Genomic DNA, 25,433 nt, shown 5'->3' with positions numbered 1-25,433 from the left:
CCGCGTAATCTCCCGGTCGTGCAGCTAAACGGTATTCCACCTCCGTCTCTTACCTCAGTCTCATAATAACATTAATGAAGGGCCGGGCTCCCATTACCCAGGCAGGCTAGTGGTGGGCTGGGTGACGGCCGTAATCAGCAGCCCCCTGCTCAACCACCCACTCAGCCTCCCAGGCAGCATGAATTAATGGAATTCAGCGCCTTGGGCAAAAAGCAAACCAAACATATGTTCAACAAATCAGGGTTTGTGTATTTTCTTGTCACCGTTACTATGGGTGTCTATTAGAGCCATTGATGAGATCTTTAGCAAAGGGCTTGGCGTGTGGGAGAATGAGGCTTTGAAGTGCTATAGCTCCACTTCTAAAACCCCTGCGATGAGACGTCGTTTATGACCAGTTGGCCCAGGTTATTCAAATACCATATAAATATCCCTCATAATACTTTCTCCCTTTGTTGTCAACAAAAAAAGGCAGGAAGGATTGGTAAGGATGAAAGGGTTCCTGAATTAAAAATGGCACTTTATCAATTAAAGCTGGATTTCTCCTGTCTCCTTACGTAATTACCTGCACCCTTCAGCTCTGTGCTCGGGCTTACCTTGTTTACACTGTGTGTCTCGCAGGCTGCCTGTCTCCCTACAAGGCTTCACTACTGTGTCTTCTCTGACTTTGTCTCTGCTGTCATTTCTCAGTTGTTTATCATGGCGGTCGGGAGCAACCTTTAAAGAAGAAGCATAAACACAGCCAGAAGAGTACTGGTCAATGGAAACACAAAATACACTGACAGACAGAAAGACACAAGTAAAAGCAGGCCGCCTATTTATTATTGTTTCTTAGTCATACTGGATTCAAATGCATTTATTTTTAATTTACTGTTTTGGCAGACACAACCCATGAATGTGTTTTGCAATGTTAATCACATGCTAATGCAATCGCATAGGCCCCGCTATTACCCCTACCTCCCTGCAAATAGCAGCACACTGACTTAATTGTGAGGTTGAAAATAACAACACAGACAGACCTCTCATATAAAGAAATTACCTTTGAATAAAAGAGCTATAGGAAAGTATTAATCTGCTTAACATTTCTAAGTACATCCTCCAAAGGATTTTGCTTTTTAAATCTTACATATGCTCAGCAGAGTTACTGCGTTTTCCTCATTTCATCCTTTCAACATCAAATGGTGAGCAGCAAAAATTGGATCAGACTTCAAAGACTGTGATGTGCTCCTAGTCACGGAGTGGCTCTTCTATTTCACATATTGAATTCGAGCAGGATATCAAAGTGCTACCAAAGAACCTCAGGTCTTTACCAAAAAGGGGTCTAACATCTGTAGAAAGAGAAGCGCAAAGACAAATCACCTCCGGGAACAGCAAGCATTTATTCTCAGCCGCGAATTTCCAGCCTTTTGATTCTCCCATTCCTGTACCACCCTGTCTCTCTATTGAGATGGAGTTTGGAGCAAGAGAAGTCTTTTGTCTCAAGGACTCAAAAAACTAATGAATAATCTATGTTCAAGGGGCTTTGTAGAAGTACAGTATTATGCTAAAATATTCATTTCTCTGATAAAAAAAACGTACCTTCTCTCTGTGATCATTGGAAGTGTGTCTGCCATCATACCTACAAAGGTGAAAAAGAGAGTTTAGAGGACTGATCCTAAACCACCTATCACAATAGATTTCACATGGTACAACATAGATAATGATATACAAACTATTATGTAAGATTTACCATCCTTCATCTTGTCTCTCTTTCATATGACATATAGACACACGACTGAACACACAGTAGAGCAACAGAACAAAGCTGGGGAATATTATTCAGGTTGGGCAGTGTGATGCAATAGAAACCTTTGGAGATAGACACAAACGTAGACAGTGTGCAAGGCACTGAGTGATATAAAAGGGGAAAGTAACAGCGTGTAGGTAAGAGCCCACAGATCTTAAAAGGGGAAAATTGGCCAGATCTCGTCAAAATAAATCTATATGGAGTGATTCCAACACTGATTAAACAGAATTGTTAAGTTGAGGTTTGAAGTTTTCTCACCAAGGAATATGATTGTAAACATGGAGAAAAAATTCCCAGAAGAAAAACTTCTCAGCCCGGGTATACAACAAGCATAACATTTTCAGATGTGGAAATCTAGTCTTTGAGTCTGGAGAGATGCATTGCCGCCCTTGACCGACAAATTCAATAAAAGCAGAAATGAATAAAGATTTCAGCTTCTCCAACAAAATGGAGGATCTGTGCATCAGTTGGCAATATACTTCCAAACCCAAGTACTGCCTATGTATTTACTTCCTTTAAAAATATATATATATATATAATACCCTTAACATTTGAAGATTATGGAATAAACCAATACTATTCCAAATAAAAAGGCAAGAGAGAATCAATAGTGGTCTTGAATGAAAGAACAAGTGTTGAAGGAGAGTGGTGCGACAGTCAGCTCGGTTGGACTTGTGAGCAGCACTGGCCAGACACCATGTGTACTGCAGTTCAGCTGCTGTTCTCCTGCTTCACACATACTTCCTTAATGACTGGCCTGCCCATACGCTGAGTAAACACAAACTGCGTTCAGCTCTTACATCTGGAGACCAGTTCAGGGCCCAGCCCCGTTTTGCGGTCAGACAAGTGCACTATCTTGGTGGAAAGTTATTTATTACATTTATAAAAAGGAGACGTGGTGCAATAGGAGGAGCTTCCTCTAGTGGTTGAAACAACAGTACATTAACGAGGGGAGGAAAGAGGTCTGTGTAGTAGAGCTCAAGTTGAGTGACTGGTATGCAAACCCATTTGCCCCATGACTGTGGTCTCTACCGGAGGTCCTTCTGTAACAACTTGAGAACGAGCTTGGCAGGGGTGCACACCAGGCTCAGATCTAATGGCCTTCAGAGACACTTAACACTAAAAAACTACAGTAAACCACAAACAAACATACAAAAACACAGAATATCATCCCTATGGAGATAGCTGAACCCTGCCGTCTGTGGCCAGACTTTGGAGCACCCTACTCATTAGAGCCTAATGGATACATCAACACAATCACACACTGACAAAAACATAGCTAACTGTTTTAGATCAAATATAACACTGGTAAAGGGATGAAGAAACTGACCCAAAATACTCGTTCCTGTCAGTGTGGCCTCGTGCCCCTGGGTGAGATCTGTGCCTCTGGATTCCATGGTTTTTACGCACTCGGTGGCCCCTGTATGCTGTGGATACAGTAATATGACTACCATCAATGCATTCCGACACGATATTATCTGGGATTTAAATTAATTTCAGAGTATTAAGCTATGCTTAACTGCACAATTTAAACTAGATGAGACAAAGAAAAAGGACACAAGATGTTATTTGAAATAGTTTAAAGAACACTCATTAGTGTGGCTTGGGCAATTACTGACTGGCAACTAACAAAGCCTTGTAACTTACAATTCAGTAAACAAAGAAAAGTCAATTTTTCATCAATCCAAAAAGGAGGGATTCATTTTCAAAACAATATGTGATGACAAAAGGGGAGCCTAATGGATGGCACTAAACAGAGCATGCCACGCTATTCAGTCAAAGGGCTTTGTGTTTTAGTTGTAAAATTATACACAGTGAAAAAGAATGTTGGAGTACATTGTTGAGCAGCTCTATTTTCCATGGTCTAATCTGATCGATGGTTAGCATGCCCCCCAGGCCCTGCTGAGATCTGAGGAGCCACCAGACTCATACATTTGAAAGGCATCTGTTTATTTAAAAAATGCAAATGCAGCCCACCTCAAAGGCTATAAGCTGCAGTGAACACACAATGTGAGCGTGTTGGAGTGTTCCGTCGGAGGGCTGAGGCCCCACTTATGTCAGGTTTGGCCTTCTCCTCAGCCCGCCCGCCCACACACAAACACGTCAATATGGAGTTCTACAAAGAGATAAAGAGCGAGGGCCGACAGCAGGGCTTTTCTCACACCAAAAAACCTGTTTACCTATTCCACAGCGTTATTTACAAGGGTTTTAATGGAGGACATTTACACAAGGTGTGCAGGCGACTGATATGCTCCGTGTGCCAGATGAGGGCAGCCCTTAGGAGAGCCACATAAAACAATGCCAAGTCTCCTCCCCCCAGCCCTCCTCTGCCCCTCCTCTCCCCTGCCCTCTCTTGGCACCTTCCCTTGTCCTCCAATGAGAGGCTCAAAGGAGTGGGGGAGGCCGGCAAAGGTTAATGTGCCCACTTTGATCTTCGTCAAGGCACACTGAGTACGAATTAATTTACATTTCAGATGAAAAGGTTGACAGTATAAAAAGGCATCTTGTTTCTGGTATGTGAGAGCAGTGTAATAGACTGGGAATTTGACAGAGGAAGTTGTGAGGAAACAGAAGGGATAACCCCCCTCTCTTGCCTTTACTGGGAAAGAGATGAAAGGAAAAAAAGGATCTCAATATGCACTGTTCTTCTGAAACATGGGGACCAAATGCTGCCCAAACTTTCAAAAGCCTTTCCTTATACATTATTAATTAATTATTACGGTTTCATGGGCTGCTTATTGAGATCAAAAAGGTATTTCATCAAACCATAAGGTTTTCAGACCTTTATTAATTTTCTCTTAAAAATAAAGAAAAACTCCAAAGCACATCATTTGGATATAGAAGTACATGACATTTTCAGAAGTGCCCTATTTAGTGTGTTGAGTACTTCTGAGAACAATACAACCACATCTGCCATGCTTTACCTGATTGTATGCAAACAGCCGCGTCTTCCCTCTCCTTTCTGGTTCGCTTGAAATTCTGCCGGGTAGTGTGGCCCCTCCAGGCTACAGAGAGAAATAAGCTACTGATCAACCTCAGTCAAACAATATAGACGGCACATACAACATGAGACCCCACTTCAAAACAGAGCACAACCAGGTGGCAATGAACTCTCAGAGGTCTTATTATCTACTCTGAAGCATTGCTCTTTTGGCCTATATGGGTCACACTGTGGTTATCAAACGAATCTCTTTTATGAAGTATAGTCCTCCAGATTAGGCCAGGTGGATGGCTACCTGACTGGATGACGATGGCCCCACGGTTCCTCTTCTCCTTCTCTCTGCGGTAGCGCCTCGCACCCAGCCAGCCCTTGGTGTAGGCCTGCATCACCATCACCCGTGCTATCAGCTCTCTCAGCAGCAGGTTCAGCTGCTCCACATGGTAGTACTTCAGGAACACCTGACATACAGTACACCCAGGGAGCTTAACATCGAAGCACCTCAATCCATGGACAAAGTTGCGGTGCCATCCGTATATTTTGAAAAAAGAATCACTATAATTTTCCCTGGCTAATCATCATCACTTTACCTTTGTCTTCCCTAAGACCCAGTTCTCTAGTTTGGCCCGCTCCAGTATGGCAACGGCATTTTCTTTGCTGGTGTCAGGCATCTGGTGAGCCCGGAAAGCAAGATAGTAATACCTATAAAAGAGGGGAGAGGGAAAGATATCTGACCTTTATCATAGGTAATCATATTTCTTGCCGCGATTCCGTGTTTTCAGACAGTTCAGAAACGTGCCTTTCATACAACTTCCAAATATATTTCTATCTAAATTAATTCAATCGCCATCCGTGGATCAGTGCACAAAGAAAACGAAGCTCGCTGAGGCATGAGTCACTAACAGAGGCCTATTGTCTGAGCTTTTCTGAATGGACTATGCGCTCTTATTTCAATCACTACACAGATGACGCCCATCTGTGTTAATCAGCTCCAGTGCATGTCTCTACTTCATTGTCTAAGGCCCTTGACTGTCCCGCCTGTCACAGTTTATAAAACACCCGCATAGGACAGAGCTGATATAACTGTTTGTTCAGGGACATCAAGGCTCCCAAACTGCTGGTTCATTCCTTGTGTTCTGGTGTTGGTCAAAGAAAAGAAAAACAACAATGGAGATTGAAGAAAATCGTCTTTGAACCCCCCCTTCCCCCCACCTCATCCTACAGCCTTTCATTCTAATTCCTGTTGATACCTGTTCTTTCTTTGATGGTAAATACAAAGCACACTCCTTGGCAACATCAGACGAGTCTTTGATATGAGAGCACAAATTTAAATCAGTATTGCACTAAAGGTGCAGTTTAACTATTGAGTCTGTCAGAATTATTTCTGCCTGGCTTGGATGGGATAGATTCAATGGCAAGGTTGAAAGCCAGGGACATGCCAGGATATGGTCTCCTATACTCCAAACAACAGATAGGTCAAATCAATCTAGTAACACAACAGGACAGTAGCTTTAAACACTGCTAAATGAGAATCTAGCCCCTCCCCCCTCCTCACACACACCTGCACGTACACATTCATTCTATCTGAGGGTCAACAGGCGATTGTCAGGTGATGCACTCTCCCTTTTAACACCAAACTAAGTGAACCCTCAAATAAAATAGCCTCACCAACAACGTCAGAGAATTGGGACAGGCAGAAGAACGACATGTGGTCATTCAAGGTTTCCTGCTTGAAATCCGGCTAAATTAAACACACAATCTTTTAAAAGCTCCCCTGGAGCAGCGAAACTAACCAGCCGTCCCACTGCTTTTTACACAGGCCACAAGCACAAGCCCAAGCTAATTAAATTGTAGATCATATTAAAGCGCCCCATTGGAGGTGCCTGGAATATTTTTCAAAGGATAATTGGTCAAACGTAGGTTTCCTACGGTTTCCCAAGGACCTAGTTTGAGTATGTATTTTATTCTTGATGGGTCGAGGAAGGTTTAAATCCTTGTTTTTTTTTCAATAGATGGAATTCTTATTATGCTCACACTGGCAGATGTTGCCAGACATTTGAAAAACAAATAAAAACCTTATCTAATATCCTGTATCTAACCCAATTTCTTCATTACTTCATTACCCACTCGGGGAATAATGGGGTTTGATCTCAGATATGGACTGCGTCCAGGACACTGAGCATAAAAACAAACCCTTCATGAATAGTAAAGAAAGATGAATTGAAATGTAGAGTTGAACCTACGCAGTTAAGAGAGTTGAACCCACCCAGTTAAGAGAGTTGAACCCACCCAGTGAGTTGTACAGGATGTAGTCTTACGCTATCACTAATGACTGCCAATTAGTGAGCCTATTGCTGTGCTCAAGTTTTAACTCCCATCTAATTAAGGAAGCCGTGTTTTTTGTGATGTAGCACACACAGTGCACGTGTTCTGCTCTGCCACTGGGGTTGTGTCGGCACTCGGCGCGCACATCTAGCGCCGCGGCGCCCGGACTCACTGCAGTTGTTACCTGTTAACAAACTCTTCGAACAGGATGCGGTGGGAGTAGCCCTGGCGGCGGATGTTCACTGTCTCCAGGATCCCGGTGTAACGTAGCTGCACCATCACCCTCTCCTTAAAGAAGCGCAGCGCCTGTCTGTCATCGTTGGGCTTTATGCAGCGCACAAAGTGGGGTTGACCCACCACCATCTTAGACAGCAGATCCATCAGGGAGTACTGCCAACGCAGTGAGGAGACAAAGCAAGGCGACGCGGGCAGAGCAAAGAAGATAACAGGGATTATTCTTTGTATTATGCATTACTTCCTACTGTCATCGCGGAATTCACAGATTCTGTGCTGATGCTGTTTTGTTATTGTGTCAGCAAAACAATATTTTTACTGACACGCTCTTCACCGCTTGATAGAAATCGACCCAGAAATTAAAACCCTTTTCTGCTGTATTAGAGGTCAATGAAAAACATTCCCGAAACGGAATGGTTGTGTGTGGTGATGGTGATACATACCCGGAAGTAGGAGGCCACTGTCTGTCTCCTCATGTTGGTGGTTTCCTCAGGGTGTCGCATCATCTCCATGGTGTCCACCTAAACACAAGCTGTCCCATTAATTCCTTCCTCACAATGGGATGGACATGAATACAGTACATTGTTGCTTGTACTGTGTTGTCTGGGAAGGGTATCAGCACCATAAACACTTAAAGCCAACAGTGTAGAGAATGGATGTGTACAGCTGAGGGGCATGGGAGAATTGCAGCTAGCGCTGCACTGTATAATGAGGCTTGCCATCTCAAACCAGATAGTCCTTCTAACAACGGATTAACGAGGACACAATATAAGCATTCTAATGGCCCTCACACTTCATGGCTTCATAAAAATGAATGACGCAATCAATATTTTATAGTAATTCTACACAGCAAAGTGCATATCTTAATACTTTATTTCATCTTACCACAGGGGGAAAGGTATGTCAAACATTTTCTGAACAACTTCATGTAGTAATTGGATGTCTTGACAGTGTCTATGTTGAACGCTGTTCAGACAGAAGTACCAGCAATCATCCCCTTTCTGTTCAACTACTTCTGCCCATGTATTTTAACAAGGGCCGTCCATACGTCTGCACTAGTTCAATCATTTGTTTGCAATGATAACTTTTACCAGCTTCTCATCTATTAACTGTTTAGAACTTTCCACAGATTTTGATTGGGCAAAGGAGAACATGCATTTTACATCAATCATATTTCAGAGTTTGACTCATCGTTACCGTGTACTTTCTTTATACAGAGTAAGTATAGTAGTGCAGCTCATAAGTTGGTTTGATGCTTTACAAAGAGTGTATGAAAATGTCACAATGTCAAACCACAGAGAAATTGAACCCCTCCACATGATACCAGTAGCGAACCATTGGAAACAGTAGAAATGTTGTTAAAAATTTTAACTGAGAAAAATAAGAAAGTCATGCAAGACAAGGTAGAAGGTAAAACCATAGGCTGTTCTTACCTTCAATAGGTATTTGGGAGACTGAATACAGGAAGATGTTGTTGAGAAACATGGAAAAAAAGGAAACGATAAGAGGATAGACAAGAAGTAAAGAATCTGAAATCTCCCTTAAAGGGTATAACACCAAAAATCATAATGTGAGTCATTTCTTAATATACAATATTTGACAATCGACAAAATGTTAACATGACATTATGATTTTACTGTATGCTTCCCTTTAAAAGAGGTTAGTTCAGACAGTGAAAGATGAATAGAGCAACAGAGTATTTTTCTTATAATTACTTTTATGGTACACTAAGTCAGTAAAGTCAGTTAAGAACAAATTCTTATGTACAATGACGACCTACCCTAGCCAAACCCTAACCCGGACCCCACTGGGCCAATTGTGCGCCGCCCTATGGGATTCCCAATCACGGCCGGTTGTGATACAGCCTAGAATCGAACCAGGGTCTGTAGTGACGCCTCTAGCACTGAGATGCAGTGCCTTAGACCGCTGCGCCACTCGGGAGCCCAGAGCCTTAGTCATGTGTGCAGGTTTGTCTACACACGACTTAGTGGCTTTGGATAAAAGCGTCTGCTAAATGGCATATAGCATTATTATATATTAGGTTCACTACACTAGTTAATAGGGAAGATATAAAACCAGATAACGCTTTCAGAGGGCTGCAGCAGGATGTAATTGTTTATGGCCTAACTGTGGCCTCATTTTGGCTAGAGGCCTGTAACATGATGTTCCATCAAACGTCTACCATTCAACATGTTGTTCTTTACAATAAGAATTGTACGAGAAAACCGTACCAGCCGTCATCATTTAAAGCCTCCTTCCTAAAAGCTGTTGATGGGGTAAAACACTGAGATATGCCCCCTTTTAACGATGCATCTTTATAGTGTCAGGGGGATCCCAGTTAAGGGTAGAGCATGGTGCACTTGGACTCAACTCGTTCTCAATGTTCAAACGATTCAAATCGTTTTCAATGATCTCGCAAGCTGCTACAATGGACTAACAGCTCAAGTAAATAGAATGTCAGTCACAACTGCCTGAATCTGAACAACACTACCAGACAGCGTGGAGATAGACAGCACCACGAGCAAGACAGTGAGGATAGCCAGTCACAAGGGAATGCTATGTTGTGTTTGATTTCTACAGTTTGTTTTTGATGTAATCCCTGTGAACTCATACACAGGGCTCTATTTTAACAAACCTAATGCAATCGTCAATCTTAGCGTTGGGCGGTAGTGCTATAGGTTCGGGGGATGTGTCAGAAATATTTGAGCTATTTTCACAAACAGAATTATTGGCGCAGTTGCTGGCGTTGGCGCAAAAGGGCTGGGTTTTGATGAATAAACAAGTTGTGGGTGTGTCAAGGCTTGGCCCCTAACTGGACAATCAGAACGTGCTCCATAGCTAAATATGTGGTTGCTTTGAGTTGTGTATTTAAGGTATTTTATGTATTGCCTTGGAATCAACTCCAATTCCAATGTTAGTCCATTAAAGTTTGTTAAACAGCTTATAGAAACAAAATAACAAAATGTACAGTAGACCTATCCCATCTTTGCTAAATGTGTTAACTTCAACCTGTTTGCAGTCCACATTGTCCTCTCACTGTCAGCTGCGTTTATTTTCAGCAAACTTAACATGAGTAAATATTTGTATGAACATAACAAGATTCAACAACTGAAACATCAACTGTACAAGTTCCACAGACATGTGACTAACAAAAATTTAATAATGTGTCCCTGAACAAAGGGGGGGGGGGGGGGTTAAAATCAAAAGTAACAGTCAGTATCTGGTGTGGCCACCAGCTGCATTAAGTACTGCAGTGCATCTCCTCCTCATGGACTGCACCAGATTTGCCAGTTCTTGCTGTGAGATGTTACCCCACTCTTCCAGCAAGGCACCTGCAAGTTCCCAGACATTTCTGGGGGGAATGGCCCTAGACCTCACCCTCCGATCCAACAGGTCCCAGACGTGCTCAATGGGATTGAGATCCGGGCTCTTCACTGGCCATGGCAGAACACGGACATTCCTGTCTTGCAGGAAATCACGCACAGAACGAGCAGTATGGCTGATGGCATTATCATGCTGGAGGGTCATGTCAGGATGAGCCTGCAGGAAGGGTACCACATGAGGGAGGAGGATGTCTTCCCTGTAACGCACAGTGTTGAGATTGCCTGCAATGACAACAAGCTCAGTCTGATGATGCTGTGACACACCGCCCCAGACCATGACGGACCCTCCACCTCCAAATCGATCCCGCTCCAGAGTACAGGCCTCGGTGTAACGCTCATTCCTTCGCCGATAAACGTGAATCCGACCATCACCCCTGGTGAGACAAAACCGCGACTCTTCAGTGAAGAGCACTTTTTGCCAGTCCTGTCTGGTCCAGCGACGGTGGGTTTGTGCTCATAGGCGACATTGTTGCCGGTGATGTCTGGTGAGGACCTGCCTTACAACAGGCCTACAAGCCCTCAGTCCAGCCTCTCTCAGCCTATTGCGGACAGTCTGAGCACTGATGGAGGGAAGGTGCGTTCCTGGTGTAATTTGGGCAGCTGTTGTTGCCATCCTGTACCTGTCCCGCAAGTGTGATGTTCGGATATACCGATCCTATGCAGGTGTTGTTGCACGTGGTCTGCCACTGTGAGGACGATCAGCCCTGTCTCTCTGAAGTGCTGTCTTAGGCGTCTCACTGTACGGACATTGCAATTTATTGCCCTGGACACATCTGCAGTCCTCATGCCGCCTTGCAGCATGCCTAAGGCACGTTCACGCAGATGAGTAGGGACCCTGGGCATCTTTCTTTTGCTGTTTTTCAGAGTCAGTAGAAAGGCCTCTTTAGTCTCCTAAGTTTTCATAACTGTAACCTTAATTGCCTACCGTCTGTAAGCTGTTAGTGTCTTAACGACCGTTCCACAGGTGCATGTTCATTAATTGTTTAATTGTTTATGGTTCAATCTGGTGCAGTCCATGAGGAGGAGATGCACTGCAGTACTTAATGCAGCTGGTGGCCACACTAGATACTGACTGTTACTTTTGCATGTTCATTAATTGTTTATGGTTTATTGAACAAGCATGGGATTTTTACAAATTATCTTTGAAAGACAGGGTCCTGAAAAAAGGACATTTCCTTTTTTGCTGAGTTTATGAATATACTGTATTTCATACCATCTATTGCATCTTGCCTATGCCGCTCTGTCATTGCTCATCCATATATTTATATGTACACTACCGGTCAAAAGTTTTAGAACACCTACTCATTCAAGGGTTTTTCAAAATGTTTACTATTTTTTACATTGTAGAATAATAGTGAAGACATCAAAACTATGAAATAACACATATGTAATCATGTAGTAACAAAAAAAGTGTTAAACAAATCAAAATATATTTTATATTTGAGATTCTTCAAATAGCCATCCTTTGCCTTGATGACAGCTTAGCACACTCTTGGCATTCTCTCAACCAGCTTCACCTGGGATGCTTTTCCAACAGTCTTGAAGGAGTTCCCACATATCCTGAGCACTTGTTGGCTGCTTTTCCTTCACTCTGCGGTCCAACTCATGCCAAACCATCTCAATTTGGTTGAGGTCAGGGGATTGTGGAGGCCAGGTCATCTGATGCAGCACTCCATCACTCTCCTTCTTGGTCAAACAGCACTTACACAGCCTGGAGGTGTGTTGTGTCATTGTCCTGTTGCAAAACAAATGATTGTCCCACTAAGCCCAAACCAGATGGGATGGTGTATTGCTGCAGATTGCTGTGGTAGCCATGCTGGTCAAGTGTGCCTTGAATTCTAAACAATTCACAGACAGTGTCACCAGCAAAGCACCACCATACCATAACACCTCCTCGTCCATGCTTTACAGTGGGAAATACACATGCGGAGATCATCCGTTCACCCACACAGCATCTCACAAAGACACGGCGGTTGGAATCAAAATCTCAAATTTGGACTCCAGACCAAAGGACAAATTTCCACCGGTCTAATGTCCATTGCTTGTGTTTCTTGGCCCAAGCAAGTCTCTTCTTCTTATTGGTGTCCTTTAGTAGTGGTTTCTTTGTAGCAATTTGACCATGAAGGCCTGATTCACACAGTCTCCTCTGAAAAGTTGATGTTGAGATGTGTCTGGTACTTGAACTCATGAGAGCCAGTTTCATCATAGCGCTTCATGGTTTTTGCGACTGCAGTTGAAGAAACTTTCAAAGTTCTTGAAATGTTCCATATTGACTGACCTTCATGTCTAAAAGTAATGATGGACTGTCGTTTCTCTTTGCTTATTTGAGCTGTTCTTGCCATAATATGGTCTTGGTCTTTTACCAAATAGGGCTAACTTTTGTATACCAACCCTACCTTGTCACAACACAACTGATTGGCTCAAACGCATTAAGAAGGAAAGAAATTCCACAAATTAACTTAAGGCACACCTGTTAATTGAAATGCATTCCAGGTAACTACCTCAGAAGCTGGTTGAGAGAATGCCAAGAGTGTTGAAAGCTGTCATCAAGGCAAAGGGTGGCTATTTGAAGAATCTCAAATATTAAATATGTTTTCATTTGTTTAATACGTTTTTGTTTACTACATGATTCCATATGTGTTATTTTATAGTTTTGATGTCTTCATTATTATTCTACAATGTAGAAAATAGTAAAAATAAAGAAAAACTCTTGAATGAGTAGGTGTTCTAAAACTTTTAACCAGTAGTTGACACGTCGGCATAAATGATTCGGGAGACAGGCGCAGGAATGCGTAACAGTTACGGCGTGCCGTGTAAAGGCACGAGGACGAAGACCAAGCAAACACGTAACAAAACACAGGGTAAAAACCAAAAACAAAAGAGCAAAGAGTACCTCAAATAAATAACACACACGCACAATGATTAACACACGGCACGAGACCCGTAATCATCTGCGCAATCCACAATAGCACGAAAGCCAAAACACACAGCACAGGTACTCACACGCACCAATGGACATTGTAACAATAATGGACCGACAACGGAAACCAAAGGGCACACTTATACAAGTACTAATCAGTGGGAATAGGGGACAGGTGTGCGTGATGAAATTTCAGGAGGGATCCGTGACAGTACCCCCCGACGCGCTGCACAAGCAGTGCAACGACACCGGCCTCGAGGACGATCACAGGAACGCAGTGCGGGTCGATCAGGACCCGATGCAGCTGCCAAAGTTGCGTCATCGTCGGACGGTCCAGTTGTGGCTGCTGAAGTGGCGTCGTCGGACGTACCCACTGTGGCGACGTCGGACGGCCCAGTTGCAGCTGCCGAAGTTGTTGTGGCAGCATCGGACGGACCAGTCGCAGTGTCGTCGGATGGGCCATTCCCGCTGTCTCCCTTAATGGTCGATTATTCTGTCAACGTTGGTAAAAGGGATCGGGAGACAGGCGCAGGAATGCGTAATAGTTTTTAAAATTATATCCAAAATTACACCGTGCCGGAACGAAGACCAAACAAACACGTAATAAAAACACAGGGTTCAAACTAGAGGTCGACCGATTAATCGGAATGGCCGATTAATTTGGGCCGATTTCAAGTTTTCATAACAATCGATAATCGGTATTTTCTTCTTCTTTTTTTTACACCTTTATTTAACTAGGCAAGTCAGTTAAGAACACATTCTTATTTTCAATGACGGCCTAGGAACGGTGGGTTAACTGCCTTGTTCAGGGGCAGAACGACAGATTTTTACATTGTCAGCTTTGCAACCTTCCGGTTATTAGTCCAACGCTCTAACCACCTGACTTACATTGCACTCCACGAGGAGCTTGCGTGGCAGGCTGACTACCTGTTACGCGAGGGCAGCAAGAAGCCAAGGTAAGTTGCTAGCTAGCATTAAACTTATCTTATATAAAACAATCAATCTTAACATAACCACTAGTTAACTACACATGGTTGATGATATTAATAGTTTATCTAGCGTGTCCTGCGTTGCATATAATCGATGCGGTGCCTGTTAATTTCTCATCGAATCACAGCCTACTTCGCCAAACGGGTGATGATTTAACAAGCGCATTCGCAAAAAAAGCACTGTCGTTGCACCAATGTGTACCTAACCATAAACATCAATGCCTTCTTTAAAACCAATACACAAGTATATATTTTTAAACCTGCATATTTAGTTAATATTGCCTGCTGACATGAATTTCTTATAACTAGGGAAATTGTGTCACTTCTCTTGCGTTCTGTGCAAGCAGTCAGGGTATATACAGCAGTTTGGGCCGCCTGGCTCATTGCGAACTGTGTGAAGTCCATTTATTCCTAACAAAGACCATAATTAATTTGCCAGAATTGTACATAATTATGACATAACATTGAAGGTTGTACAATGTGTTGTACAATGCTCATGCTCATGTGTTGAAACCCAAACAAAAGAGCGAGGAGTACCTCGAATAAATACACACGCGCACAATGATTAATGCACGGGACGAGACCTGTAATCATCTGTGCAATCTACAAGGGCACGAAAGCCCAAAACACGCAGCACAGGTACTCACACGCACCAACGGACATTGGTTTCCGTTGTTGTTACAAAAGGCACACTTATACAAGTACTAATCAGTGGGAATAGGGGACAGGTGTGCGTGATGAAAGTTCCGGAGGGATCCGTGACAGTAGTGTATATATTCTTATTCCATTCCTTTACTTAGATTTGTGTGCATTAGGTAGTTGTTGTGGAATTGTTACATTACTTTTTAGATATTGCTGCACTGTCGGAACTAGAAGCACAAGCATTTCTCTACACTCGCAATAACATCTGCTCTCCATGTGTATGTGACCAATACAATTTGATTTGATTTGATTTTGGAATGCGACGTTCGACAAGCAGGTGTCCACATACTTTTGGTCATGTAGTGTATAATGTTTTATATACATATTGGAATCATCTTACAGATCGCATTTACACCTCTCCAGAAGTTGCATTGCATGCGTGCCACGGACATTCTCACCATAAAACCAGTACAGTGAATCATTCTAATAAGTTTGTTTTTAATACAATTAAACGAAAAACAAACAGTTGGGGAATGTCAGCTCACTGTTAAAAAGGGAATGTCAGCTCACTGTTAAAAAGGGAATGTCAGCTCACTGTTAAAAAGGGAATGTCAGCTCGCTGTTAAAAAGGGAATGTCAGCTCACTGTTAAAAAGGGAATGTCAGCTCGCTGTTTTGCTCCTCTCAAACATTATCTTTTAACAAAGCTTTGCTGATTAAGATTTATCTCCAAGTGGTCTCGCGAGCCAAACACTTTATATATGGTCTTGACTAGCCTACTTGATTAAATTGGCAAGGACTAAAAGAAAACAGCCTTCATTGAGAGGAGGGGGTGCTATGCATGGTTTTTAATCAAATAAATCGAAATGGGGGAAAAAAAACATTCCTGTTTTATGAAATTGCAAACTAACGTACGTTTAACACTAGCGCTGCTTTAACGCCAGCCAAATATAGAGCCTAAAGAAGTTATGGTCTCAACTTGGATGAAATAATAGCCCTTAAAAGGGTTTAAAGGATACTTCGGGATACTTCCCCAGAGTCAGATGAACTCATAGACAGAATTTTTAGGTCTCTGCATCCAGCATGAAGAAAGTTAATTTCAAGAGCCAATGCTCAACTTCCTTCAAAATGGACACACAGACAAAAAATGGTATCCACGAGTTCATCTGACTCTGGGGGAGTAGATAAAGGGCTTCATTGATAAAATCCTGAAGTATCCCTTTAAGGGAGAGAGAGCTCACCTTGTTGCGTCCTGAGCTGAGCTGGGGTGGCAGTGACCTTGAGGCAGCAGTGACTCTCGCCCTGGAAGTGGCCAGATTACCTATTCAAACCAACACAGCAAAGCAACAAGTCAATACAATCCCACATACTTTATGAACACCTTCTCTTTCTATGACATAGACTGACCAGGTGAATCCAGGTGAAAACTATGATCCCAAATCAGTGTAGCTGAATGGGAGGGGACCGGTTAAAGAAGGATTTTTAAGCCTTGAGACAATTGAGACATGGATTGTGTATGTGTGCCATTCAGAGGGTGAATGGGCAAGACAAAAGATTTAGGTGCCCTTGAACGGGGTATGGTACTGTAGGTGCCAGGCGTACCAGTTTGTGTCAAGAACTGGGTTTTTCACACTCACCAGTTTCCCATTTGTATCAAGAATGTTCCACCACACCAAAGGACATCCGGCCAACTTGACACAACTGTGGGAAGCATTGGAGTCAACATGGGCCAGCATCCCTGAGGAACGCTTTCGACACCTTGTAGAGTCCATGCCCAGAAAATCAAGTTAACTGCTGCTTTCAACAAGCATGTCTCTTGAGAGCAGGCCAGTTCCATTGTGGACCAGTGTGTTGGGTAACCCTTTAGGTAGACAGAAGGGGCAGTTTAGGACCTCACCAGTCTGAGCTGGATCTCACTGCAGTGCTACAGTCACTCCCGGACAGACGAGAGGATATGACCCGAGCATATGCAAGACAGTCTGAAACATTTCAAAGTTTCTGCACAAGATGTCCAAATGTTTTCTCTGGCTATATCTTCAGAGGCTAAACTGTGATTAATAGCAGTGAAAGAAGCCTTTGAAGCAGGATTGGTGACATCAAAGTCCTAATCCATGGGTGGCAGGATTTTTATAATGAGTGGGAAGTATCTTAACACATTTCAAAGGGTTTACTCCATGAATAAACAATAGCTGCACAGATGTGCCACACACACCTTAGAAAAATATGGCTCCAGAAACAGGAGGCAGTATTAACCAGGCTGCAGTGTACACTCCGAAGAAAACCTTTGTTTTCGATGAAGCTAAAGCTGAATTGACAGACAAACAATCGTCCTCGATTTCATATAGACCCGTACGTCAATAGACAAAGATGAGGTCATTCCTTTCACTATAATTACGACACTTTAGGTCAATTCTCAAGGGTTAATGACTGAGAATGATCAACCTAAAACAACTATGGTGTTAGATCACAATTCTGTTGTTCCAAAAGACGAACAATCAGTTTATATTCTACACTGTGACTCATACAGTTTTGCATATCTGGAGAGATAGAAATCAATTTGTGATGGATTAATTAAAAGTCAGATCACGTCTAACTTTAGAACAGGAATGTCCTGCTCTCGCCAAAGGCTTTGTTTCCGGCCAAAGGAATGTTTTGTCACATCACACTCACACAGCTGTAGTCAGGACAGTCCACAACATATGATGTCCAAAAGCATATATAGTAATTACATCGACGGTAATAACAATGACATTGTGTTTAGGGTCTGACAGTCACACACTTTACTGTTCATATGTCTGAAAGATCCAGCAACAATATTCACGATATGGTGTTTAGGAACTCTCCCTTGTCTAATTCAAATTATAAACTGGGTAGTTTGGGTACTGGATGCTGATTGGCTGAAACAGCATTTCAGCCCTGTGTATATCAGACAATATACCATGGGTATTATGCAAAAATACTTGTTTAATGTTCTATTTATGTTGGTAACTAGTTTATAATAGCACTAAGGTACCTCTGGGCTTTGTGGTCTATAGCTAATATACCACAGCTAAGGGCTGTATTCAGGCACTTTGCTTCACGTCGTGTCTAAGAACAGCCCTTAGTGGTGGTATATTGGCCATTATAAACTGGGTGGTTTGAGCCCTGAATGCTGATTGGCTGACAGCCGTGGTATACCACGGGTATGACAAAACATGTATTTTTACTGCTCTAATTACGTTGGTAACCAGTTTATAATAGCAATATACCACGGCTAAGGGTTGTGTCCAGGCACTCTGTGATGCGTCGTGCCTAAGAACAGCCCTAGGCCGTGGTATATTGGCCATATACCGCACCCCCTCATGCCTTATTGCTTAAATATACCACAACCCCTCGGGCGTTATTGCTCAAAGGCAATAAAAGCCCTTTATCTACTTCCCCAAAGTGGATACCATTTTTATGTATCTGTGTCCAGTTTGAAGGAAGTTAGAGGTAGTTTCGTGAGCCAATGCTAACTAGCTTAGCACAAAGACTAGAAGTCTTCAGGTACAGCATGCTAGCTAGGGAAGGAGATAAAGGGTCTAAATGCCAAAATTCTGAACTATCCCTTTAAGTCTACCTCTACCTTATTACTTAATGCTACATGTAACATTTTGGGGCGACCTGACCAAATTCACATAGAAAGGCAAGTTATGGATCTTTAAATCTCATTGAAAGCAAGTCCAACAAGTGGTAGATCTGTTCTATGTGCACTATTAAGTTTAGTTTTGGAATAATTTACTTTTGTTTTTGTGTACCAGCTTCAAACAGCTGAAAATACAATATTATTGGTTATGGAAAATATATTTTACAGCGGTTTAGATTGTACAATGATTCTCCACACAATATCTGCTTGCTTTGTCACCTAAACTGAAATTAGCCTAACTATTAGAATTTTAACAACCAGGAAATGGTGGAGCAATTTCTGCATAGTGCATCTTTAAATCTATATTTGGAAATTTCAACAACAACAAAAAATCTTTGTTCATCAAACAAAAATAAAATAAAAATTGCACAGTATTGCAGAAATTATTCAATCATGTAAACAACCTAATCACTGTAAACAACCTAAAACAGGGCTAAGAAAAGAAATGTCAGAAATCAACATCTTATGACTGACGAAACATAAACATCTTACAGGCCAAAACACACAAAGATGGATCTCTCAGAATGGTGCCCACAGACAAATGGTGTCAGGTAGCCCAGTGCTCAAGCAGGGACGCGCTGCAATTAGCCCAAAGTAAAGCTGGATGGATTAATTGGAGTCGGTCTTGTGCAAATGAAGAGCCCTCTCTCCTCTCCCCATTAGTGCTGCTGGGCCAGATCATCTGAGCACATTTGTCATGATGAATTAGTGGCTGAGTGTCGAACGGGCCCGTGGAGTGTCACGGTGCTTTCACGCCTCTCACTTGCATGACACCATCAAGAGGAGATGAAGGGGCTGTGTTATGATGAGGGAAGCTATGACAGTTGTACCTAAGCCTCAAAACAGACACTCTTCTACTGCTTTCTACATATATTCCTAGGCGGCTCTTATTAATTCATTATTTTTGTGGTTCCTTATCGACTTATGACTACATGATTAGTGCATGGGTTAACTGTCTCTCCGCTCAAAGATGTCCTTTCTTGAAAGATGCTAACACCTGAGATGTCCAGCATAAAAAATCATCCTTATATCATAAGACTGTAATGAAGTCAATGGCAGATTGAGAAACAGCGCGTTACTGTCTGTTGGTAATTCTAGCATAGTATTCATACTGAGCACATACGGAGTGGGAAGAAGTCACCGCTGCACTTTAAAGGCAATGGAATGCGGTTTTACGTCTAGTATGTAAGCTTATGCCTTTTAATGTGCATGGGCCATCAGCAAAACATTTTTTTTCAATCGCTTAGGTAATTCACCTCTCTGACTAAGCCTGCACCTTTTCTTTTTAAAACTAGATAACATCCTCTTACTAAAAACCCACCGTGCCTATTCTCAATGCTCGGAGTCATCATCACAACTGTACAAAACGGTATATATTCGCAAAGGGGTTAATCACTAGAGGCTGTAGGGGTGTTGTGAGAAGAGAGGAGGAAGTAAGGGGGTCCATCTCCCAACAGGTCATCCTGTCTTAGGGAGCAGACGGTGGTGGAGGATCACACTGATCGCTTCTGCTTCACGCGTGTTGCTCTTGGCATGGGCTGCCGCCACAGATACACAGAGTGCGAGAAGGAGAGGGAGAAAAGAGAAAAAGCCATCCCTGGCATCTGTGCGTACACTTTGAAAATTAAGCCCAGCAAGAATCCTATAGAAAAAAAAGCTCAAGCTGGCAGTTGTATTGGGTTTCTATTGACAAGAATAGTCAATGTGCCTGGGATTAAAAAGCAATCCCACGTTCAATATGACACCTCCCTACATTCTTTTATGAGTGCCAGTGCGCGCCTTGTAGTTCAGAAGCTATGGATCGAGCTGTCGACACAGGGGACAATCAAAGTTGCAAGAGAGCAGCCTCTTAGAGCTGAGTTTGCAGAAGCTCCGTGGATATATCTCCCTTCTCTCCCGCTCTCTTTTTTGAATAAATGTGATCTGGAAACTCAACTCAGCAACCAAGCAAATGAGATTATGGTAGCCATACCGCCCCCACATAACCAGCACCCTTTATGCCAAGAGTTAGTTGATTTCAATGCAGAAAAGGGTCATCTAAATCTGACTGCTGACTAAAAACATTCCTGTGATTAGAGAAAATATAAAAAAAGTATAACTTAAAGTAAAATTCCACCCAAAAACTATATATTGTTGATATAGTCCCAAAATGTTTTTCATGTCAGCAATCAAGTTTTCAAGATACAGTATATACAGTGCATTCAGAAAATATTCAGACTGTTTGACTTTTTCCACATTTTGTTACGTTACAGCCTTATTCTAAAATGGATTAAATTGTTTTGTTTCCTTATCAATCTACACACATTACCCCATAATGACAAAGCAAAAAGAGGTTTGTATAAATGCTTGCTAATTGATTAAAATAAAAAAACGGAAATATTACTTTTACTTAAGTACTTAGACCCTTTACTCAGTACTTTGTTGAAGCACCTTTGACAGCGATGACTGCCATGAGTCTTCTTAGGTATGACGCAACAAGCTTGGCACACCAGTACTTGGGGAGTTTCTCCTATTTTTCTCTGCAGATCCTCTCAAGCTCTGTCTGGTTGGAAGGAGTGCGTCGCAGCACAGCTATTTTCAGGTCTCTCCAAAGATGTTCGATCGGGTTTAAGTCCAGTCTCTGGCTGGGCCACTCAAGGACATTCAGAGACTTGTCCCAGAGCCAATCCTGCTTTGTCTTGGCTGTGTGCTTAGGGTCGTTGTCCTGTTGGAAGGTAAATCTTCGCCCCAGTCTGAGGTCCTGAGCGCTCTGGAGCAGGTTTTGATCAAGGAGCTCTCTGTACTTTGCTCCGTTCACCTTTCTGTCTATCCTGACTAGTCTACCAGTCCCTGCCACTGAAAAACATCCCCACAGCATGATGCTGTCACCACCATGCTTCATTATAGGGATGGTGCCAGGTTTCCTCCAGACGTGACGCTGGGCATTCAGGCCAAAGAGTTCAATCTTGGCTTCATCAGACCAGAGAATCTTGCTTCCCATGGTCTGAGAGTCCTTTAGGAGCCTTTTGGCAAACTCCAAGTGGGCTGTCATGTGCCTTTTACTGAGGAGTGGCTTCCGTCTGGCCACTCTACCACAAAAGGTCTGATTGGTGGAGTGCTGCAGAGATGGTTGTCCTTCTGGAAGGCTCTCCCATCTCCACAGAGAAACTTTGGAGCTCTGTCAGAGTGACCATTAGGTTCTTGATTACCTCCCTGACCAAGGCCCTTCTCCCCCAATTGCTCAGTTTGGCCGGGCGGCCAGCTCTAGGAAGAGTCTTAGTGGTTCCAAACTTCTTCCATTTAAGAATTATGGAGGCCACTGTGTTCTTGGGGACCTTCTCCAGATCTGTGCCGCAACACAATCCTGTCTCAGAGCTCTACGGATAATTACTTCGACCTCATGGCTTTGTTTTTGCTCTGACATCAACTGTGGGACGTTATATAGACAGGTGTGTGCCTTTCCAAATCATGTCCAATCAATTTAATTTACCACAGGTGGACTCCAATCAAGTTGTAGAAACATTTCAAGGATGATCTATGGAAACAGGATGCACTTGAGCTCAATTTTGAGTCTCAAGTATACTTACGTAAATAAGGTATTTCTGTTTTTATCTTTAAATAAATTTGCAAAAGTTTCTAAAAACCTGTTTTCGCTTTGTCATTATGTGGTATTTGTGGTATTGTGCATAGATTGATGAGGACTTTATTTTATTCAATCCATTGTAGAACAAGGCTGTAACGTAACAAAATGTGGAAAATGTAAAGAGGTCTGAATACTGCCAGCTAGCTAAAATTGGCCCTTTCCTAAATTAGCCAAGGGTGGAGATAGGGATTTGGACTTGTGGTTTTACTTAATTCTCCATTCTGGTCAATGATTATAAGGGCGATTCTGATCCAACCATAAATTCATACATTGTGGCCCTGGCCTGAGAGGATGGAAGTTTAATATGTAACTAGTTGTAGAAGGCGAATGTTAACTAGCTAACGTTGCCCATGAATGGAAGTTAGGCTAGCGGGCCAACATTTTAGCCAGGTGATTGACAGTTTCAAATTAAATCACATTTTATTTGTCACATGCACCGAATACCAAGTTGTAGATCTTTCAGTGAAATGCTTACTTACAAGCTCTTAACCAACAATACTTAAAAAAATAAAAAAATAAGTGTAAAGTAAAAAATAGATAAGTAAAAAACTGAAAATTGAAAATAAAAGTAAAATTAAATAGCAGCAGTAAAATAACAAGCAAGGCTATATACAGGGGGTACCGGTACAGAGTCAATGTGCGGTGGCACCGGTCAGTTGAGGTAATTGAGGTAATATGTACATGTAGGTAGAGTTATTAAAATGACTATGCATAGATTATAAACAAAGAGTAGCAGCAGCATAAAAGCGGGGTCTGAGTAGCTCTTTGATTAGCTGTTCAGGAGTCTCATGGCTTGGGGGTAGAAGCTGTTAAGAAGCCTTTTGGACCTCGACTTGGCACTCCGGTACCGCTTGCCGTGCGGTAGCAGAGAGATTAAGAAGCCTTTTGGACCTCGACTTGGCACTCCGGTACCGCTTGCCGTGCGGTAGCAGAGAGAACAGTCTATGACTGGGGTGGCTGGAGTCTTTGACAATTTTTAGGGCCTTCCTCTGTCTGATATAGAGGTCCTGGATGGCAGGAAGCTTGGCCCCAGGGATGTACTGGGCCGTACGCACTACCCTCTGTAGTGCCCTGCGGTTGGAGGCCGAGCAGTTGCCATACCAGGCAGTGATGCAACCAGTCAGGATGCTCTCGATGGTGCAGCTGTAGAACCTTTTGAGGATCTAAGGATCCATGCCAAATCTTTTCAGTCTCCTGAGGGGGAATAAGCTTTGTCGTGCCCTTTTCACGACTGTCTTAGTGTGTTTGGACACCAAGGAACTTGAAGCTCTCAACCTGTTCTACTACAGCCCTGTCGATGAGAATGGGGGCGTGCTTGGTTCTCCTTTTCATGTAGTTCACAATCATCTCCTTTGTCTTGATCACGTTGTTGTCCTGGCACCATTTGACCAGGTCTCTGACCTCCTCCCTATAGGATGTCTCATCATTGTCAGTGATCAGGCCTACCACTGTTGTGTCATCGGCAAACTTGATAATGGTATTGGAGTCGTGCTTGGCCATGCAGTCATGAGTAAACAGGGAGTACAGGAGGGGACTGAGCACGCACCCGAGGGGCCCCCGTGTTGAGGATCAGCGTGGCGCATGTGTTGTTCCCTACCCTTACCACCTGGGATTGGCCCGTCAGGAAGTCCAGGATCCAGTTGCAGAGGGAGGTGTTTAGTCTACGGTCCTTAGCTTAGTGATGAGCTTTCAGGGCACTATGGTGTTGAATGCTGAGCAGTAGTCAATGAATAGCATTCTCACATAGGTATTCCTTTTATCCAGGTGGGACAAGGGCAGTGTTGAGTGCAATAGAGATGCTGTGGATCTGTTGGGGCGGAATGCAAATTGCAGTGGGTCTAGGGTTTCTGGGATGATGGTGTTGATGTGAGCCATGACCAGCCTTTCAAAGCACTTCATGGTTACAGACGTGAGTGCTATGGGTCGATAGTCATTTAGGCAGGTAACCTTAATGTTCTTGGGCACAGGGACTATGGTGGTATGCTTGAAACATGTGAGTATTACAGACTTGGTCAGGAACAGGTTGAAAATGTCAGTGAACACACTTGCCAGTTGGTCAGCGCATGCTCGGAGTACACGTCCTGGTAATCCTTCTGGCCCTGCGGCCTTGTGAATGTTGACCTGTTTAAAGGTCTTATCTGCTAAGGAGAGCGTGATCACACAGTCATCCGGAACAGCTGGTGCTCTCATTTATGTTTCAGTGTTACTTGCCTCGAAGCGAGCATAGAAGTAATTTAGCTCGTCGGGTAGGTTCGTGTCACTAGGCAGCTCGTGGCTGTGCTTCCCTTAGTAGTCTGTAATAGTTTGCAAGCCCTGCCACATCCGACGAGCGTCAGAGCCGGTGTAGTATGATTCAATCTTAGTCCTGTATCGATGCTTTGCCTGTTGGATGGTTCGTCTGAGGGCATAGTGGGATTTCTTATAAGCTTCCGGGTTAGAGTACCACTCCTTGAAAGCGGCAGCTCCACCCTTTAGCTCAGTGCGGATGTTGCCTGTAATCCATGGCTTCTGGTTGGAGTATGTATAGCTCATTGAGTGCGGTCTTAGTGCCAGCATCCGTCTACGGTGGTAAATAGACAACTACGAAAAATATAGATGTACGGTGGGGACGTCATCGATGCACTTATTGATGAAGCCAGTGACTGATGTGGTGTACTCCTCAATGCCATCGGAAGAATCCAGGAACATATTGTAGTCTGTGCTAGCAAAACAGTCCTGTAGCTTAGCATCTGCTTCATCTGACCACTTTCTTATTGACCGAGTCACTGGTGCTTCCTGCTTTAGTTTTCGCTTGTAAGCAGGAATCAGGAGGATAGAATTATGGTCAGATTTTCCAAATGGAGGGCGGTGGAGAGCTTTGTACGCGTCTCTGTGTGAGGAGTAAAGGTGGTCTAGAGTTTTTTCCCCCTTTGGTTGCACATTTAACATGCTGAT

The 25,433-nt window shown here is 43.1% G+C and overlaps 1 protein-coding gene across 2 annotated transcripts in view; it reads right to left on the bottom strand.

Annotated features, from left to right (window-relative positions):
- myo3b (myosin IIIB) overlaps window positions 1-25,433 on the bottom strand; it is a 97,742-nt gene that overhangs the window by 25,354 nt on the left and 46,955 nt on the right. The window contains exons 24-33 of one of the 2 annotated variants that reach the window (XM_029711107.1): window positions 16,455-16,534; window positions 8,714-8,734; window positions 7,724-7,801; window positions 7,231-7,436; window positions 5,312-5,423; window positions 5,020-5,182; window positions 4,708-4,788; window positions 3,114-3,210; window positions 1,576-1,615; window positions 594-714 (exon numbers count right to left, since the gene is read on the bottom strand). In XM_029711107.1, the coding sequence (XP_029566967.1) occupies window positions 594-714; window positions 1,576-1,615; window positions 3,114-3,210; window positions 4,708-4,788; window positions 5,020-5,182; window positions 5,312-5,423; window positions 7,231-7,436; window positions 7,724-7,801; window positions 8,714-8,734; window positions 16,455-16,534 (999 nt within the window). The remainder of the gene's footprint in view (window positions 1-593; window positions 715-1,575; window positions 1,616-3,113; window positions 3,211-4,707; window positions 4,789-5,019; window positions 5,183-5,311; window positions 5,424-7,230; window positions 7,437-7,723; window positions 7,802-8,713; window positions 8,735-16,454; window positions 16,535-25,433) is intronic. The other variant, XM_029711108.1, reaches the window with a different exon arrangement.

The sequence above is a fragment of the Salmo trutta genome, chromosome 24 (assembly GCF_901001165.1).
Source record: "Salmo trutta chromosome 24, fSalTru1.1, whole genome shotgun sequence".
In the NCBI taxonomy this organism is placed as follows: domain Eukaryota; kingdom Metazoa; phylum Chordata; class Actinopteri; order Salmoniformes; family Salmonidae; genus Salmo; species Salmo trutta.
The sequence above is the reverse complement of the archived record's forward strand: the minus strand, read 5'-3'. Positions and strand labels throughout refer to the sequence as shown.